This window comes from Nannospalax galili, unplaced genomic scaffold (genome assembly GCF_000622305.1).
Source record: "Nannospalax galili isolate Female #2095 unplaced genomic scaffold, S.galili_v1.0 scaffold445, whole genome shotgun sequence".
NCBI classification, from domain to species: domain Eukaryota; kingdom Metazoa; phylum Chordata; class Mammalia; order Rodentia; family Spalacidae; genus Nannospalax; species Nannospalax galili.
Genome location: NW_008354184.1, coordinates 1,072,070 through 1,090,196, shown reverse-complemented (window position 1 = coordinate 1,090,196; position 18,127 = coordinate 1,072,070). Strand labels below are relative to the sequence as shown.

Sequence of the window (18,127 nt, the reverse complement as noted above, 5' to 3'; positions counted from 1 at the left end):
TTAAAAAAGAAGGGTTCTGTCAGTGTAGGGTGGCTGAGGTGGGAAGGGGGAGCCCCAACCAGCTCATCCCCACCCTAGGGGCTGGTCTCTACATGGAAGGAGCAGAGAAGGGGTGACTTCAGGGACAATGCACGTCCTTCCCTGCCTGCTCAGCCCAGGCCAAGCTCTGGTGACAGCAGAACAGTGGGGAGAAAGGGAGAGGCTCTAGAGACAGTAGGCTGGGCCTGCCCATCCAGCCATCCCCACATCCTGTGAACCTGTCAGCTCACACCCTGGCTCTACCAACTCAATGACTTGCCATGAACAATCCCATGCCTCAGTTTCCCCACTGGCACAATAACTATTATCTCAGATCATCACAGTGAGGCTTAAAGGAACCTACAGGGGAGGGGACGCAGGAGCGCTGTGGAGTGCCAGCAATTGTTATTGGGTAGATATAGCTCAGTTGGTAGAGGGTCCCAGCACTGCATAAACCATGCATGGTGATGCATGCCTGTGATCCCAGCACTCTGGGAGGTGGAAGCAAGAAGATGAGAAGTTCAAAGTCATCTTCAGCTACCCAGAGAGTTTGCGGCCAGTCTGGGTTACATGAAATTCTGTCTCAAAAAAAGAATGTCTTGAAGGAATGCACATTTTCCCATCTCCAGCCCCCAAACATTTTGTCAAATTCTTATATTGAGAGGAAAAACAAAGTACAGGCAGTCAGCTATTGTTACATTTCACAGGAAGCAGTAAGCACTCCCAGCTGTAAGGTTAAGGAGGGAGGTGGCGATGGCAGGCAGACGGCAGGATGAGACATCTGGCCAATTCAGAACTGAGATGCCTATGCTGGGGTGGGGCTGGGGAAGCTCCACAGGCGCCTGAGCCAGTTGGGAGCATATGGTTCTTGGCCCTGAGTGAAGGTCAGTATCCATACATCACTTTCGTTGTCTGAAATATTTTACAATGATTTAAAAACAAAAATTTAAACTCCAAAACATGCTTAATGGTCAAACCTGAGCCTGTACTTTTGTCACCCCTTAGCCCCTTTGCCTTTCCCCAGTACAAGATGCCGACCTCTTGGGCTGTGTGAGGTGGGTCTCTAGCTGCTGTGTGGAGAAGCTGGATTTGATGCCAGGACACAGCCCAGACACACCGCCCTCTGTAGAATCCTTCAGCACCACCTCCCCGAAGTTCCTGTCCTTATGGCCTCAGCCCTCAGTACAGGACCACCCTCATCCCTAGCAGGCCACAAGCTATTCTCACCACTAGTCCCTCGTTGCTCCAACACCCCAAACCTATCTCACTCTGAGGCTCTGCCAGGAATACTCTTCCTGCCCCGCCCCATCCTCACCAGGTTCCTGCTCTCCCAGATGGTGCCTTCCCTAAGGCCTGAGCCAAGATGCTCCAAAAAGAGAGAACGGGGGTCAGAGGGCTTCTGTGCTGGGGCTTTGGAGCCCTCATCCGTTCATTCATCCCCCAGTGTGTATCCTGGCAATGCTGTGTGTCTCGGTTACAGACATCAACTGTCATAGCAGAGCGGTCTACACAATTTCAAGATTTCTCACTGGATCTGTAGTCTTTGGCTTCGTGGCCACTCGGACCCTCAGAGTCCTCATCTGTGAAATGTGGGGCATATTTTAATAACACACACATTAGCATGCAGGTAAAGAAATGAAAGGCTGGGTATATCCTAAACAGCTAGTAGACAATCATTACTATTATTATCCTTATTACTACTAAGAGGGGCAGAAGTACAGTGCCAGAGCTGGACTGCTTGGTCAGTAAGCCAGCTGAGCTACCTGTGCAGGCTTCTGATGACTCCCATGGTCCTCAGCAAAGACAGGACCCGCATCCAGCTGACGTAGAGATCCTGGCTTGGCTTTCTGTTTAGCCCTGCCATGCTATGTGGCCTTGGGTAAGCCCTACAGCCTCTCTGGGCCTGTTTCTACTGGAGTAAAAGGAGGGCTGTGGGGACACAGACGCTCAATTGCTGTCCCTGGCTGTCCATGGGGGCATGTCACTCAAGACCCTCCTGGGGACATCCTGATAAGTTTGTTCCTCTTGAGCAGCCTGACTTTTGACCTCATCCTGCCTCCCACAGCACAGACTTGCCATATGGAAAGGAGCCTAGCTTCATGAATCAGCAGAAATGATACACATTCAAACCACGGGAGTTCACAACTCCCACCTGCTCAGGGAAGTTTGCAAATGACCAGGCCTGGTGGTGAGGCTCGCACACGGGTGGGTGTGGAGACTCTTACAGTCACTTTGGGAAAATGTGTCACAGTACCTACTGATGCTAAATTTATGCCCCTCCTGCCACCCAGGCATCCCACTGCTGGGGACCGAGCCAGCAGAAACAAGGGCTGTTGGCCACCCAAAGATACCACATGGCTGTTCACAGTGGCTTCACTCCAGTATCAGATAGAACCCAAAGGTCTGTCCTCAGAACAGGCAAGCAGACAATGCTGCCTCTGGGCAGTGACAAGTGGCCAGCTACTGCCACCCATCTGATTCACTGACACAGGCACCAAGCTGCTGATGTTCAAATACAAGCAAGGTTGACCAGTGGTGACCATGGCCAGAAAAGGGGTGACCTCTGTGACTTTAGGGGACTCCAGGGAGCCAGGCAGATTCTAGTTCTTTAACATTTTTTTTGTTTTATTATTACTGGTTTTTTTTTGAGACAGGGTCACCCTATAGCCCCAGCTGTCCTGGAACTCACTATGTAGACCAGGCTGGCCTCAAACTCACAGAGATCTATCTGCTTCTGCCTCCTGAGTGCTAAGATTAGAGGTGTGCATCACCATGCACCACCCAAGTTTTTATTATTTTAAATTATGTGTATGTGTGTGGGTTAATGCACACAAGTACAGGTGCCTTTGGAAGCCAGAGCTATTGGATCCCCTGGAGCTGGAGTTACAGGTGGTTTTAAGTCCCCTGAAATGGGTGCTGGGAACAGAACCCAGGTCTTCTGGAGAAGCAGTATGCACTCTTAACCACAGAGCAATCTCTCCAGCTCCAGCTTCTGGTTCTAGCTCTGTTCATGCTTTCCCAGGGTAGCCCACACCATCTGCCTGAACCTGTCCACTCAGGATTTGTGTCCTTTGTGAGATATGAGAGTTCTTACAGGCTGTGCACATAAGGTATATCACAAGAAATTAAATGGTGCCCAGGAAAGGCTCTGCCTCTGTCCAGTGGCTCCTGCCAGTTTGGCACAGCAGGGAAGGGTCTCTCCTTTTCGAAGGATGGGAGACTTTTTATATTTATTCATTTATTCTTGAGACAGGGTTTCACCATGTAGCCCTAGCTGGCCTGAAACTTGCTATGTAGACCAGACTGGCCTTGAACTCACAGAGCTCTGCTTGCCTCTGCCTCTTGAGTGCTGGGATTAAAGATGTGCACCACCATTTCTAGCATGGAGATTTTAAATTTTATTTATTTTTATGTGTATGAGTGTTTTGCCTGCATGCAAGTGCACCATGTGTACAATGCATGAAGAGGCCAGAAGAGGGCATCAGATACCCTGGAATTGGAGTTAATGGATGGCTGTTAGCTGCCATGTGAGTATTGGGAACCAAACCTGGGTCTTCTGCAAGAGCAGCCAGTATTCTTAACCACTGAACTCCAGTCCCCTATAAGAGATTTCTTAAAATAGCATGAGATGACCCTTCCTTCCCATTCACCACACAGGGAAACTGAGGGTCACATAGGAGTTCTGACATCACAGCACACAGGTGGCAGAGTCAGGGCTGACAAAGCCAGGCTTTTTGTTAGGATGTGGGCCTGCCACTTGTGAGAGCAGGTTAGAGGCCTCCAGTGTGGGTCTTCCCCAGTCCAGCTCACCCATTTTACAGCTAAAGAAATGAAAGCTGGAAAGAAAGAATCCCAAGCAGAAGAAATGAGCCTCAAGCAGCTGGCCTTCCTGTTTCAAAGGCTGTGTAGAGCTGGGAGGGTGTTGAGGAAACATCTGGCTTATTGTAGGTTTTTTTTTTTGTTTAGTTGACTGGTTTTTTGAAACAGGGTTTCATGTAGCCCAGGCTGGCTTTGAACTCCTATGTAGCTGAGGATGACTTTGAACTTCTGGTCCATTGTTTCTGCCTCCTAAGTATTGGGATTACAGTTCTACACAGTGCTGGGGATGGAAACCAGGGCTTCATGCATGCTAGGCAAGCACACTACCAACAGAACTTTGCTGTACAGTTTTTATAAAAGGGAACTCTGCAGGGGTAAGGGGCAGAGGGTTTGCCTGTGCTGCATTCCTCAGACTGAGCTGCTGGGTCTCCTCTGTAAGATGGGAATGCCCACAGCCTACTTTGAAGGACAGAGACTGGAGGAGCTAATGGGTATGTAGTATGTGCACAAGGGCCAGCTGCTACCAGGAACCCTGAGGGAGCCTCCAGGTCCTCCTGGCACCAGCAGGTCCAGCCTTCGAGGCAACACTATGCTCGTGGGTGCTCAAAGACAGAGAAGTGGTCCAGGCCAGTGGCCAGCAGTGGACACTGCCTCACTTGTTTTCTCTCACCACCTTGTAAAGGATGTTTATCCCTGCAGATGAGTCTAGAGTTAATGGTGAAGAACAATGGCCCTGGAGCCAGACACTGACAGGTCAAATCCAGGCTCTACTGCTGGATGATCTGGGGCCAATGTTTTAACCTCTCTGAACCTGGTTGTTTCTCTTCCATAGAGATGCAGAAGGATTAAATGAGATGATGCAAAGTTCCTGATGCATGGTAAGCGCTTAGTAATATGAGTGAGTGATCATTGCTAAGACAGCAGAAAGTGAGGCTTCCCTGAATCCAGCATTGGCTGGAAAACTCTTCAGCTGGCTCTGCTCCAGGATGGGGGCGGGGTGATCCAGGACGGGGTTTATGTCAAAGAAATTCTGTCTAAGCCAATCCCAAACCTTCACCATACACATAAATTAGCACAAAAATGGAACTCTGTGGCACGCCAGCATGGCCGAGTGCCACATAAGTGGTCCAGCTCTCTTGGAAAGTGGTTCTTGGCCAATGTCAGAAGTCATATTCTCTCACTGGGTAATAGCTCTCTTGGGAGTCCAGCTAAAGGCACCATTCAACAGACTTAAGAGGAAAACGAACAGCTCTGCATGAAATCGATCCTGTAATGAGCATCCAGAAAAGAGAGTCAAGAGCAGCCTGTGTCCAGCCCAGCCACAGAAGCTAGTGAGGGATGGACAACAGAGCTGGAAACACCGAGATACGGAGATAGCTGTGACTGTGGTAATCCCACTCTGGTCTGTTACAATGCCTGCTGGTGGGCTGGTACTTGGGGGGTTCCAAAAGGGAAGAGGAAAATGGGATTAAGTAGAAAATTTCTCCCCAAACATTTTATTTTTATTAGTGAATAATGAAAGTAAATAAATAAAAACATAAAAAGATCAACAATTTCTCCAAAGTCCTTAAATATGACTCCCATATGAAATGGGCAGGAAGAGGAGGCTAGACACCCCCCACACACACCTTTTGGAGTCAGGTATTGCTGGAAGGGACAGGGGTGCAACTCAGAGATGCATGGGTGTTAATGTGCGAGGACTGTGGGAAGGGACAGATAGTGATCAGGGAAGGGGTCTTAGAACAGGTGCTTTAGTAGAGGGATAATTGGACTGATCCAAGCAGAGACAGGAGAGAACTGAGAGATGAGGCTGGGGAGCCAGACCAGCTTCAAATGGGTGTCTGGGTTCAGGCTGAGAATTGTCCCTATAAGGGAGCCCCAAGGTGGGCTTAAGGAAGACCCTAGGTATACCTACAAGAGAGATCAGCCAAGAGGTGGCTGGAAGTACGCACACAGAGATCTAGATAGAGTCTATGGATCTGAGGCTGCCACACAGAGTGACTGTTGGAAGTGTCTGGGTGTGGCTCAGTCCACCCAGGAGGCCCTAGAAGAGAGGAGGAGGAGGATATGAATCTTCAAACAGACAGTGATGCCTTGGTAGAGCGGGAAGGGGCAGGGGAGAGGCATTTAGAAACCAAGAAAGAAGAGTTGTGACAGAAGAAGAGGGTCATATGTCTGAGGGGTCAGCAAGGTAAAGCCTGGGATGTCCCCCATTCAGTTTATCACCTCTGGGGACATTGGCAAGACTGTATTCGGGGTGATAGCGGCAGTGATAGTAGACTGAAAACCTGGGAGCTTTTTGCCAACACTGAATGAGAAGAGAAGGAGAAATCAGTCAGTGGCCTAGGGAAGCGTGGGTCCCCACTGAGAATAGCAATGTGACCCCAGGTCCTCCTAGAGCCCCCCAGGGACTGACTCTGGCTACTGCCAGGCTCAGAAGCCAGACCTGGTAATCAGGTGGCCCCTGCCTTTCTCCATGTCTCTCAGCAAACATGAGAAGGTAAATGTGGGGAAGCCAGGGTTCCCCCAGCTGAGGAGGCTGAACTAACTGCTGCCAAATCCCAGCTGCCAGGATCCCTCGCCCTCAGCAGGCCCATCGAAGAGAAGCCCACCCTGCCAAGTGCCTCGGGTGCCAGGGAACAGGGCCAGGGTCAGCCCAGCCCTGCCAGTTCCAGACGTGGGAGGAGCCATCTGCTGTGCTGGGCAGCAAGGGAAGGTTGACTCCAGACCAAATGATTTCACATTGGTAAAGTCTGCTTCCTAAAGGGAGAATTTGCTCCCATTTGTGTACTTGGTTATATATTAAAAATTGGAAACATTACAGCGAAAGGATAAAAATAGGGACAGACCCCTGTGTCCTTTGCATACCTATGTTCCTCCACCCACCCCTCTTAATGTTGGGTAAGATAGATGCTGTTGTGATGTCCATTGTACAGGTGAGGAAACTGAGGCTGACCTGCCCTGGTCACTCACCTGCTCTTAGCTCTAGGATCACCATCTGTGTACAGAGAGGAGGGGAGCTGGTGTGGCTGTCCTCTCCTTCCATCACTCATCTCAGGGGGTCTCTAAACTGGGTTTTCTCACCCATAAAGGGAGTGGAGGTGGGGTTGGCTCTGACACCCTGAAGAGTGGGTACAACCAGCTGACTTTCTGGTGGGCTACTTCGGGAAGGGCCTACAACTTTCCTGTGCTGTGTGGCCAGACTGAACTTAAGGAGACCCGTCCCTCCACATCCCCACATATGCCATTTACTTCCCTCAGGTTCTCCTTGCTCTGCCTTACCTTGCTGCAGTCTTGGGGAGAAAACAGGGGAGGTAGGTGACACCTGGCCTGTCTCTCCCCTCCCACAGATCTAGCCACCTTCCTTGTGGTCTGAACATCAGTTGTTCTGCCTTATCTTTCTGACCTTCACTGTTACAGGGAGGAAGAGGGCCATCGGGCTCCAAAAGTCTAATCAATGGCATAGCATCACAACACAGGAGCAGAGGAGCCCCATGCCGGATTCCTCCCCCATCACCTGGAGCCCAGGGTTTCAGAAATACAAGGCTGCAGCCTGGTGTTTGAGCTCCAGTGGATCAGCCTCATCCAAGATGGGAGTGGTGAGGAGCGCCTAGGTTTGTCTTAGGGGCACTCTGCACCCTACTCTTGGTCATGAAAGGTTAATCCCAGTCTCTCCAGCAGCGCATCCTGTCTCCTGGGTGTGTTGCTTTGAGGAAGGAATTGCGATGCACATTTAAGGAGAGCCTCGTACTTGGCCAAGCAATCTCCACACACCTGCATTTCAATCAATTTCCACTACGAGCGGACGCCGCTCTCCCATTCACAGACTCGTAGCCAGAAGGCTGGGAGAGGCGTCTGGGGAGGAGGACCGAGGATCTGGACGGATCCTTGCCAGTGCCTCAGTCCCTGTGCCAGGCTCGCATCCCGCCTGCCAAGAGCATCCTCCTGGAGACCCGGACTGCAGACCCGAGGCCCGGAGAGGGCGGGCGGCGGAACCTGGCACAGGGACACCCTCGGACTCCGGGTCTCCCTCTGCCCGCCCCGGCATTTCCCCGACGGCTCGAGGCGCGGCGCTCACCTCGATGCGCTCGATGCGGTCCCGGAGGGCGCGCACCGCGTCCTCCAGCTCCAGGATGAGCGCCGGCGAGTCCCAGGCACCGTCGGCCATGGTGTCGCGCCGGGGCCCGTTGTCCTGGAGGCCGCGCGGCAGGCCGCTCTCACAGCGGCCCAGCTTGCCAGTGAGCTCGCGGATGGTGTCCTGGTCCGCGCGGATCCGAGCCTCCTGCTGCAGCGCCGTCTGGCGCAGCTGCTCGGCGGTGCTTTGCAGCAGCAGGAGCTCCGCGCGCTCGCCCGCCGCGTCCCCCTGCTCGGCCCCCGACGGGCAGGCGGCGGCCAGCGGCGTGCAGAGGAAGCGGCTGAACAGCGGCCCGGGCGGCAGCGGGTAAGCACTGGCTGCCGGCGCCCCCGGCAGCGCCGAGGGCCCGACAGAGCCTCCCGCCCCGTGCAACGCGCTCAAGCTGCGCTGCGGGCCCGGGGACGCGGCGGCCGAAGAGGCCGAGGCATTGTCGCCGCCGCCGGGCAGCGCCCGCGCCGGGCTGGCCGCCAGGGGCACGCTGGCGATGATGCAGATGACGGCACCGAGGAACGCCAGCATGCCCGCGGCCAGCAGCACGGCCAGGAACTTCAGGGTGAGGCGGGCGAGGGGGCGCGCGGGGCCCCCGGCAGGCGCAGCGGAGGGGTCGGGGCACGGAGCCCGGGAGCACGGGAGCCGGAGCGCCGCGGGAGCTGGAGCCGGAGCCGGAGCCGGAGCTGTCGCCGCGGCCGCTGCTGCCGCCGCTCTGAGCCCAGGCGGCAGGAGGAGGAGAAGGCGGCGGGCGCGGCGGCCCCGCCCCACTCGCTCCCCCGGGCCGGCCCTGGCCCAGCCCCGCACCCGTTCCTTTCCGGGAGCCCGAGTGCGTGCGCTGCGGGGATGCGGGGACCCGCGCCGGCCACGCCCAGGACTTCATCTTGCGGGTCGCACTGTTCGGTGCGCGGCCCCTGGATGGTTCCTGGGAGACCCTCCCCTCTCGGGTCTGACCCTCTCTGGGTCCCAGGAATGCCGACAGCTAACCCCCAGCGGTGCTCTGGGCTCAGCATGCTACAATCTCGGTTACAATTAAGCCTCAGCCTGAACACGCTCAAGGTGCAAATAAGGAAACTGAGTCCCACTGAGGTCAAGTAGCTGCCCAAGGTCACACAGCTTGTTTACATTGGAGCAGCATTTGAGTGCAGGCACTTCTGACTGGACCAGACTCCTGGGGGTGGGAGCTGGAGAGGAATACAGCAGGCCCAAGTTGGGGTGAGGAGAGGAATTGACCCGACTTGTTCTGTGATCGCCTTAGTGTCACCTGCCACCTCCAAAAGTAAAGGAGCAGAGTTCACTCTCCTCCATCCCTGTGACCTCAGGAGTTAGCAGAAACTTCCCTCTGAATCATTGGGGGTGCAAACAGCCAGGGTCCCAGAGAAGACCCCCCTGCTCATTGTAGCTCTGCATTGAAGAGGCAGATGTGAAGCAAGCTGGTGGGTGCCAGATCCAAGCAGGAAAGAAGTCAGCAGGAACGGAGTAGGGTGTGTGTGCGCGTGTGTGTGTTTATTGTGTCAAAATGTCTACTTACTACCCTTCCTAAACTTAAAAAAACATGTATGTATGAGTATTTTGCCTACATGCATATAAGGGTGCACCACATGTGTGCAATGCCCAAAGAAACCAGAAGAGGGCATTGGATCCCTTAAAACTGGAGTTATGGATGGTTATTAGCCTCCATGTGGGTCCTAGGAAAATCCAGGTCCTCTGCAAGAGCAACCACTGCTCTTAACCGCTGAGCCATCTCTCCAGCTCCCTACCACCCTTTCATTTAAAAAAAAATTTATTATATTTATTTTATGTGTATGCGTGTATTGCCTGCATGTAGGTAAGTGCACCTGTGTTGTGCAATGCCCATGGAGATGAGAAGAGGCTGTCAGATCCCCTGGGACTGGAGTTACAGAGAGTTGTTAGTTGCCATGTGGGTGCTGGGATTCAAACCTGGGTCATCTGCAAGAACAACCAGTGTTCTTAACCGCTGAGCCATCTCTCCAGCTCCCTACCACCCTTTCTAATCCAGCCCCAGCCCCACCTCTCAGCAGGCGTTTCCCAGACAGGGCAGATTCCTGGGCTGGAAGGGTTCTGGGGAGGCTGTACAGGTTTCAGCTTCAGCCTGTGGCTCCTGGGAATTGCTTGCTAAGTGCTGAGCTAAGCCTTGACATGAAGGGAAGGCCATTCCAAAGTCTCCGGAGCACCACAGCTGCCACTGTGTGCTTGACTGGTTTCCACGAGGTATGTGTAGGGAGAAGAGGCACTACAGCATTCCTGAGGAGGCAGTTACTCTGGGGACCATGGGGGACCCTGTTCAGTGGTCCACAGGCATGTGTTTCATTCACTCCTTCATGTCCCCTACCCTGCTCACCCACCTCCTAGAGTCGGGGATTTGAGTGATAGCACAGGAGTACAGTGCCTGCTTGTGATGAAACCCCAGAGCCCTGTGTGTATGGATGTGAGTTAGTGACCTGAAAACCCAGTCCAGGCAGCACAGTTCCAAGGAAGCATTCAAAATTGGAGAGCTAGCCCTGTCTCTCTGGAGGTAAATGCAAGCAGGGTCCCCCTCCCTTGAAGCTGGGGGGGGGGCAAGAGACATTATGCACCCAGTTGCATCTAATAAGTCCAGGAAGACAGAAACAAGTAGGCAGTATCCCCAGAGAAAATGTCCTGTAAGATCCAGGGAACCCTGCTCACCCCTCTGCCTATACACCTGCTCGTGGCACCCCATCCCTAGTCTGGGACTATCTTTCCAGGGATGTCTGTGTGATAATCAGCCTTGGAAAACAGAACAAGTGTTGCCTCTGACCAGAGAGCAGGTTTGCTTGATCAGAACAATAAAATTCATGTCTCTGGGGCCACAGTGGGGCAAGCCAACTTGCAACCCAAAAGAAAAGACAGTAGGTCTTAATTCATGGCTCACTGGCTGTGCTGCAGACCTGCTATGTATGCCATATCCTGTGCTGTGAGTAATGAACTCTTCCTCTGCCCCAGGAGTCTCAAGTTTTCTGTGGCATCCATGAATCCACATAGGATTATTTGGAATTCCAGGTGGGTTAACTTGCCAGTTTGGAAGTTGGGTGAATCTCAGGCCTCATGCCATTCTTGACACTTTCTGTGTCTGAATATTTGAATCTGTAAAATGGGAAATAACGGGAGTATGTGAAAAGCCTCAGTATGGGCTGGGATGTAGCTCAGTTGGTAGAGTACTTGACTGGCATGCACGAAGTCCCAGTACCACATAAAGCTGTAATCCTGGCATTTGCAGGGGCGGGGGGTAGAGGCAACAGGATCAGAAGTTCAAGGCCGTCTGTAGGGAGTTTGAGGCCAGCCTGAGCTATATGAAACTCTGGAGAGATGGCTTGGTGGTTAAGAGTGTGAACCAGAGTTTGGTTCACAGCACCCATGCTGGGGAGCTCACAACTGTCTGTAACTCCAGATCCAGGGGCATCTGACACCTCTGCCTCTGTTGGGCACCTGCACACACATGTGCATGCACACACACACACACACACACAATAAAGTAAATATTTTTTATTTAAAGAAGAGTGTTGGAAGCTGAGCCTCACTTGCCCTCCCAGCCTTGCTCCACCCTTGGCTTTCTGTAGCATATCAAATTGTGCCAATTCCCTGGCACACCACAATGCTTTGAAGCCCTCTCTGTGTTCCTTCCTCCCTCATTGATTCCTCTCTATTCCTGGCATTTAACACAAAGCCCCACCCTCTCGCCAGGCTGTTTCTCCCAGAAGCTAGCTCCCCCACAGGCCTCGACTCTGACTCTGCTCTGGGCAGAGTGGCAAGACTTGACACTCAAGTCTCCAAGCCTGTCCCTCCTGAGCTTTTGGAATGGACCTCCTTAATTCTAACAAAGAATTTCTATAGGGATGGTCAGAATTACCTTCTCAGGGGACCTTCGTGAGACTGTAATAGCCCCTTCATTTTCCATCACAAATCTCACGTCTCCTGTTTTTGTTTTTGCTTTCATTTTCTCTTTTTCTTAGTGCTCTGATTGGAACCCAGGGCCTGCACATGCTAGGCAAGTGCTCTACCACCAGGGTACATTCCCAGACCTCCTGGTTTTGTTTGGTTTTGAGAACAAGTCTCCTTGTAGCCCCAGCTGACCTGGAACCTACTGTGTAGACCAGGTTGGCCCCCATCTCACAGAGATCCACCTGCCTCTGCCTCCCAAGTACTGGTACTAAAGCCTCCTGCATTTTTCATCCCTTCATTTTCATTCCATTCTTCCAAGTTTTTAATGTATTTTTATGTGTATGTTTTACCTGCATGTATGTAAGGGCGCCTATGTATGTAATGCCCTCAGAGGCCAGAAGAGGGCATTGGATCCCTTGGAACTGGAGTTACAGACAGCTGTTAGCCACTGTGTGGGTGCTGAAAATGAACCTGGGTCTTCTGAGCCATCTCAGCCCCCTCATTCCATTCTCTCTTTTTTTAATGTTTTATTTTTATTTTATGTATATGAGTGTTATGCCTGCATGTAGGTAAATGCACCCATGTCGTGCAATGCCCACAGAGGACAGAAGAGGCTTCCTGGAACTGGAGTTATGGACAGTTGTTAGCTGCCATGTGGGTGCTGGGATTTGAACCTGGGTCTTCTGCAAGAACAGTCAGTAGTGTTCTTAACCGCTGAGCCATCTCTCCAGCCTCCTCATTCCATTCTTAAAGTTAGGGAATTTTATTATAAGTAAAAACTATAGCTATTCATTCAAATATATATATATATATATGTATATATTGGGGGGTGCTGGGCATGGTGACACACATCTTTAATCCCAGCACTGGGGAGGTAGAGGCTGAGGGAGCTCTGTGAGTTTGAGTTCAATTTGGTCTACATAGCAAGTTCCAGGCCAGCCAGGGCTACATATGAGACCCTGTCTCCAAAAAAACAAAGTTTAAAATTTATTTTTGTGTATCTGTGTGCACATGTCCACGTGTTTGAAGGCATGTGTGTGTGACAACCATTAGTGTCAGTCTTCACCTTCCATCTTGTTTGAGGAGAGGTGCTCTTGTTGTCTGCACTGTGCTGTGTACTCCAGGCTAGCTGGCCCAGGAGCTTCCAGGAAATTCTGTCTCCACCTTCTATCTTGCCATGGGAGTGATGAGATTACAGACATGAATCACAGTGCTCAAATTTTTGGGACAGATTTGAGATAGGTTTTCTCTGTAACCCCAGCTGGTCTAAAACTCACTATATAGACCAGGCTGGCCTTGATCTCACTCAGATCCACCTGCCTCTGCTTCCCAAGTGCTGGGGTTAAAGGTGTATGGCACCATGCCCGACTGTGCCCAGCTTTTTACATAGGTAGTTTACATGGGTTCTGGAGAGCTGAACTCAGGTTATCAAGCCTGCACAGCTGAGCAGCCCCTAAAAATGTTTTTAGACCATGTTTGTGCCAGCCACTGGGGTGGGAATAAGACAAACTCACAGAGTTCTTATTCTAGAGGGGAGACAGGCAGTAAACAAGGGAATAATTAAATAAACCAGTCAATTTAAAATAGGGGTGAGAACTATGAAGAAACATCTGAAAGTTGTATAGCAGGCAGTTACAGAGAGGGTTGAGGACAGGGAGCTGGACATCAGTCACAAGGAACCTAGAAAAAGGCTCTGTCTGAACTGAGACCCACATGACCTGAGAAAGCAGTCATGTAGAAACCTGGGGAAAGATGGGAGTGTTCTAGGCAGAGAAAACAGCCAGTGAAAAGACCCTGAGGCATAAATGAGCTTGGAGTGTTCCAGAAACAGGAGGAAAAAGTAAAAAGGGCTGGAGCAGGGTGAGATCAAAGGACTTAGGAAGAAAGCAGGAGACCAACTGGGGGCCACATCACCATCCAGGTGAGAGGGACAGGGCCTTGGAGGTGGTGCTGATGGGACAGAGGATGGGTTTGGGGTTTATTTCACAGACAGCCTTTGTCATTGGGTCCTCTGGGAAACAGACACTGAGGGATGTTCAACCTGCAAGTGGCTTATTGGATGCTGCTATGGCTTAAATGCTGTGTCCCTAAAGGTCTGTATGTAGAAGCATGGTCCCCAGGGTAGTACTATTGGGGAGTGTTGTGGATCTTTAAGAGGTAGGGCTTAGGGGCTGGGGAGATGGCTCAGTGGGTGAAGTGTCTGCTGCATAAGTACAGGGAACTGTATGCAGATCCCAAGCACCCACCTAAAAATCTGAGCATGACGGTGTGTGTTTATAAACGCAGCACTGGGGGTAAGGGCAGAGATAGGCACATCCCAGAGGATTGCTGTCAGCTAGCCTAACTAAAACTGCAAGCTCCAGGTTCACTGAGAGACACTGTCTCAAAAAATAAGGTGGACAGTAACTGAGAAAAACACCCAGTGCTGAACTCTGAGCTCCATACACATGCACATATGCATGCACATGTGCACATGTATGAACACACAATGAACTAGATAAATAGAAGATCTGCTTGATATGTGTTTATTAGGTTAATTTAAAAGGGGATCGGGGGGAGATGTAATAGGAACAGGAAATTTAAGACATGGGCAATTGGCCAGTAAGGTGGTTTAGCAGGTAAAGGAGCTTGCTGCCAAGCCTGAGGACCTGAGTTCAGTCCCTGAGACCCACATAATGGGGGAAGGAGAGAGTTGACTCCCTAGAGTTGTCTTCTGACCTCTACACAAATGCCCTGGTACATATGTACCCCCCTAATAAGTAAATGTAATAAAAGTGCTTTAAAACATGGGAGGTGGCCAATTAGGTAACTGGCAGTGTCAGCTGCCAGCACAGAGAAGAGCCAGGTTGTGAATGTGGGGTTCAGGGCCACCAACTCACACACCAGATGGCCTGGGATTTTTTTTCCCAGTTTCAGAATGGAATGCCCTGCAGCCCAGGGAACTGCTCAGTCCTAGACAAACCATGACTGCAGCCATCCTGGATCCCCAAAACTCTGTCATCCTACTGCACCCCCTCCCTGATGCCAGAGACTGGATCCTCAACATACTCCTTGCCCTTCTTTCAGTCCTGGATGATCCTCCCCTGCAGTACCTGTCTAGTCCCTTCTGCCAACAAGCTGGGACCAGCTGTCACAGCCTCATCTTCTGTGTCCAGGATGGCTACCCAGAGATGCTCACAATCCCAGTGAATGGAGCTAAGCCCCCTTGGAGGATGTGCCTGTGTACAAAGCACCCTCTTCCTCCCAGGTACGGTGAGGAAGACGGCCTCTCCATCCCTAAGGGCCAAGTCCAGTCTCTGTGAGGTCTCGCTGTCTGGGAGGTGGAGGTTACTTGGTGGGATGTAATGAGAAGTGAATAAGGCAGAGCAGACCCTCCCCCGGGGTCAGAAAATGCTGCTGCCATTTCTTTTCTTGTTTATTATTACATTTATTTATTTACTTGTATGTTTGTGTGCCTGTGTGAGCGCACTTGTATGCATAAACATCAGTGGACAATTTGGGAGAGTCATTTCTCTCCTTCCTTCCACCATGCAGGTCCTGGGGACTGAACTCAGACTGTCAGACTTGGCTGCAAGTACCTTTAACCATTAAGCCATCTTGCCAGCCCCTACCACGATGGTTTATATTCCCAGGGCACAATACAGTGCCTGGCATTTATAAAGTGCCTGGTAAATGTTACCTGCCTCCTTGAGTATTTCTAATCATGCATTAGGAACTCGATTATTGTTAATTTTCTGTTAAGGCCCCCTCTTGCCTCCTCTCTGACCAGAGTCTGGGACTCATTCATAGATTTGGCTCAACACACCCCAGGCTCCCAGGAGGAAAGCAGAGCCCTGTCAGGGCTCAGAAATGTTTGCACACTTGCAGTGGATGCTGGACTGAGCCCCCCCTCCCCGCCCCCGCAACCAGTGAGGAGGAGGATGGAGGCCAGCAGGGCAAGAGCATGCCTCCCTCGGGAAGCCCAGAGATTTCCTCCTGGACTCTGCTTCCTGGAAGCAGCAAGCAGTCCAGCGCAGCCACAGGCCTCGGCAGGAAAAGCAGACACCTGTTCCCACAGGCTCCGGAGGGACCCAAAGCCAGAGGAAGCAGGTGTCCTGTTGGCAAGGGGCCTGCGGGTTGGCGGGAGAGGTGTGTGGAGTTGGGGCCAGACACAGGGAAGGAAGGACAGTGGGAGTAGAGCCAGCAAGGCTGCCTTCCATCACTATGAGGGACCAGCTGGGGCCTCTGCAGCCCCCAGACACTGGGCTTTTCCTCTTCCTTGAGTTTACTCTGAGGGGTCTCACCCATGGCCAGGCCAGAGCTGTACTATCATACCCGGCTCCTATGTAGATGTCTTAAGAAGTCGCCCCTCTACTTGCATGATCCCAGAGCCCCAGTGGCCACACAGCCCCTCCCCTCCTGCCCAGTGGCCCCATACCAGCATCTCTCTAGGTGATCTGCAGCTTGTATAGACATTTTAAATGTTTTTTTGTTGTTGTTGTTTATTTTATGTATGGGGGTGGTGTATGCACGGGGATCAGAAAATAACTTGCTGGAGTCCATTCTCTCCTTCTACCATGTGGATACCAGGGATCAAACTCAGGCTGTCAAGCTTCATGGAAAGTGCCTTTACCCACTGAGCCTGGCGTGGGCATTTGCAGCCTGGTGGCAGGTTTCCCCACAAATAGGTCACTGGCCCCTAGGTAGCCTCTGGTGCTTCTATTTTCTGCACAAAGGGATCTAGAGGCTAGTAGCCATATCTCCAGGCCCTTAGAAAAGAGAGTTTTCTGAAGGCCCCCGAGGTTAGGACTCTGTGAAAGTTTCTTTCTTGTCTGAAAAATGGGTCTGCATTGCCCTGAGCTGGTTACAACAAGGCAGGACCCCACGGCCTTGCCTGGTGGCCATTTGTGTGTGCCTAGCAGGGACTCCTCCACCATCTGGTTCCTATGGTACCCGGGACAAATCTAGAAGCAGGGGCAAGGTCAGGGGTGCTCCCTGAAAGAAGAGACAACACAGGAGGCCAGGGTGAGAGGGAAGTCCAGCCAGCTGGGCCTCTGTCTCTCCCATCCCAGAGCTAGCTTGCTAACCCTCAGATCTACCACAGGGTCACTTCAGATTTGGGTCACTCCTCTCCGAAGCCCACCTACCACCTGCCAGAGTTGTAGCCTCTAGCTAATAGTACCTATGTGCTATTTTTTCAGATCTCTAAAGCAAGGAGCTTGAAGGAAAGGGGCTTTTACAGGATTAACAGTAAAGAGGGGGCACATGACTGTGAGAAGCATCCTCGAGATGGTTCTGCCTTTGGAACTCAGGTACAGTTCCGAAGCACTTTATTAAGTCTCACAAAACCGAGGAAGCCCTATGCCACTGCCACTCTGCTTGTGCTACAGATAGCGATGCTGAAACACAAAGAAGGTGAGCAGCTTGCTTCAGGTCGCTCAGCAACTAACTTGAGGAGCTCGAATTCAAATCCAGACATTCAAAAGCTTGCTTCTGGGATGCACTCTGTGTGTCTCTAGTTAGAAGCCCAGCATAGCAGGCCTGAGTCCAGTGCCTGGGGCAGGATCTGAGTACATGACTGAAGGGCCCATTAGAAGCAGCTTCAGATACCCAGAAAGAGTGAGATGGCTCAGCAGGTAAAAGCACTTGCTCTGCAAGCCTAATAACCCAAGTTGTATCCCCAGAATGCACAGTGAAAGGAGAGAACTGACTCCACAAAGTTGTCCTCTGACCTTCACATGAAAGCTGACCTACACAGGACACACACACACACACACACACACACACACACACACACACAAAACAACAACAACAACAACAACAATAATAATAATAAAGTTTAAAGCATTTATTTTAACTTCATGTGTATGTGTGTGTGCATGTGTGCAGAAACCTGAGAAGGCCAGGAGAAGGTGTCAGATCCCCTGGGACTGGAGTTACAGATAGTTGAGAGCCACAAAGTGGGTGCTGGGAACCAAACCCAGGTCCTTTGAAAGAGTAGTAAGTATTCTTAATCACTGAGCCATCTCTCTAGCCCCTAAAATTTTTTTAAAAAATACCTCTCTTAGGGCTGGAGCGATGGCTCAGCGGTTAAGAACACTGACTGCTTTTGCAGAGGACCTGGGTTCTATTCCCAGCACCCACATGGTGGCTATAAACCGTCCTTAACTCCAGTTCCAGGGGAATCCGAAGCCCTCTTCTGACCTCCAAGGCAATGCATGACACAGGTGCACTCATATACATGCAGGCAATACACTCATACACATA

The 18,127-nt window shown here is 51.6% G+C and overlaps 1 protein-coding gene across 1 annotated transcript in view; it reads right to left on the bottom strand.

Annotated features, from left to right (window-relative positions):
• Window positions 1–8,973, bottom strand: part of Nptxr (neuronal pentraxin receptor) — a 21,619-nt gene extending 12,646 nt beyond the window's left edge. Inside the window, exons 1-2 of the mRNA XM_029555082.1 lie at window positions 8,858–8,973; window positions 7,916–8,798 (exon numbers count right to left, since the gene is read on the bottom strand). Coding sequence (XP_029410942.1) covers window positions 7,916–8,798; window positions 8,858–8,973 — 999 coding nt within the window. The remainder of the gene's footprint in view (window positions 1–7,915; window positions 8,799–8,857) is intronic.
• Between the last annotated feature and the right edge of the window lie 9,154 nt (window positions 8,974–18,127).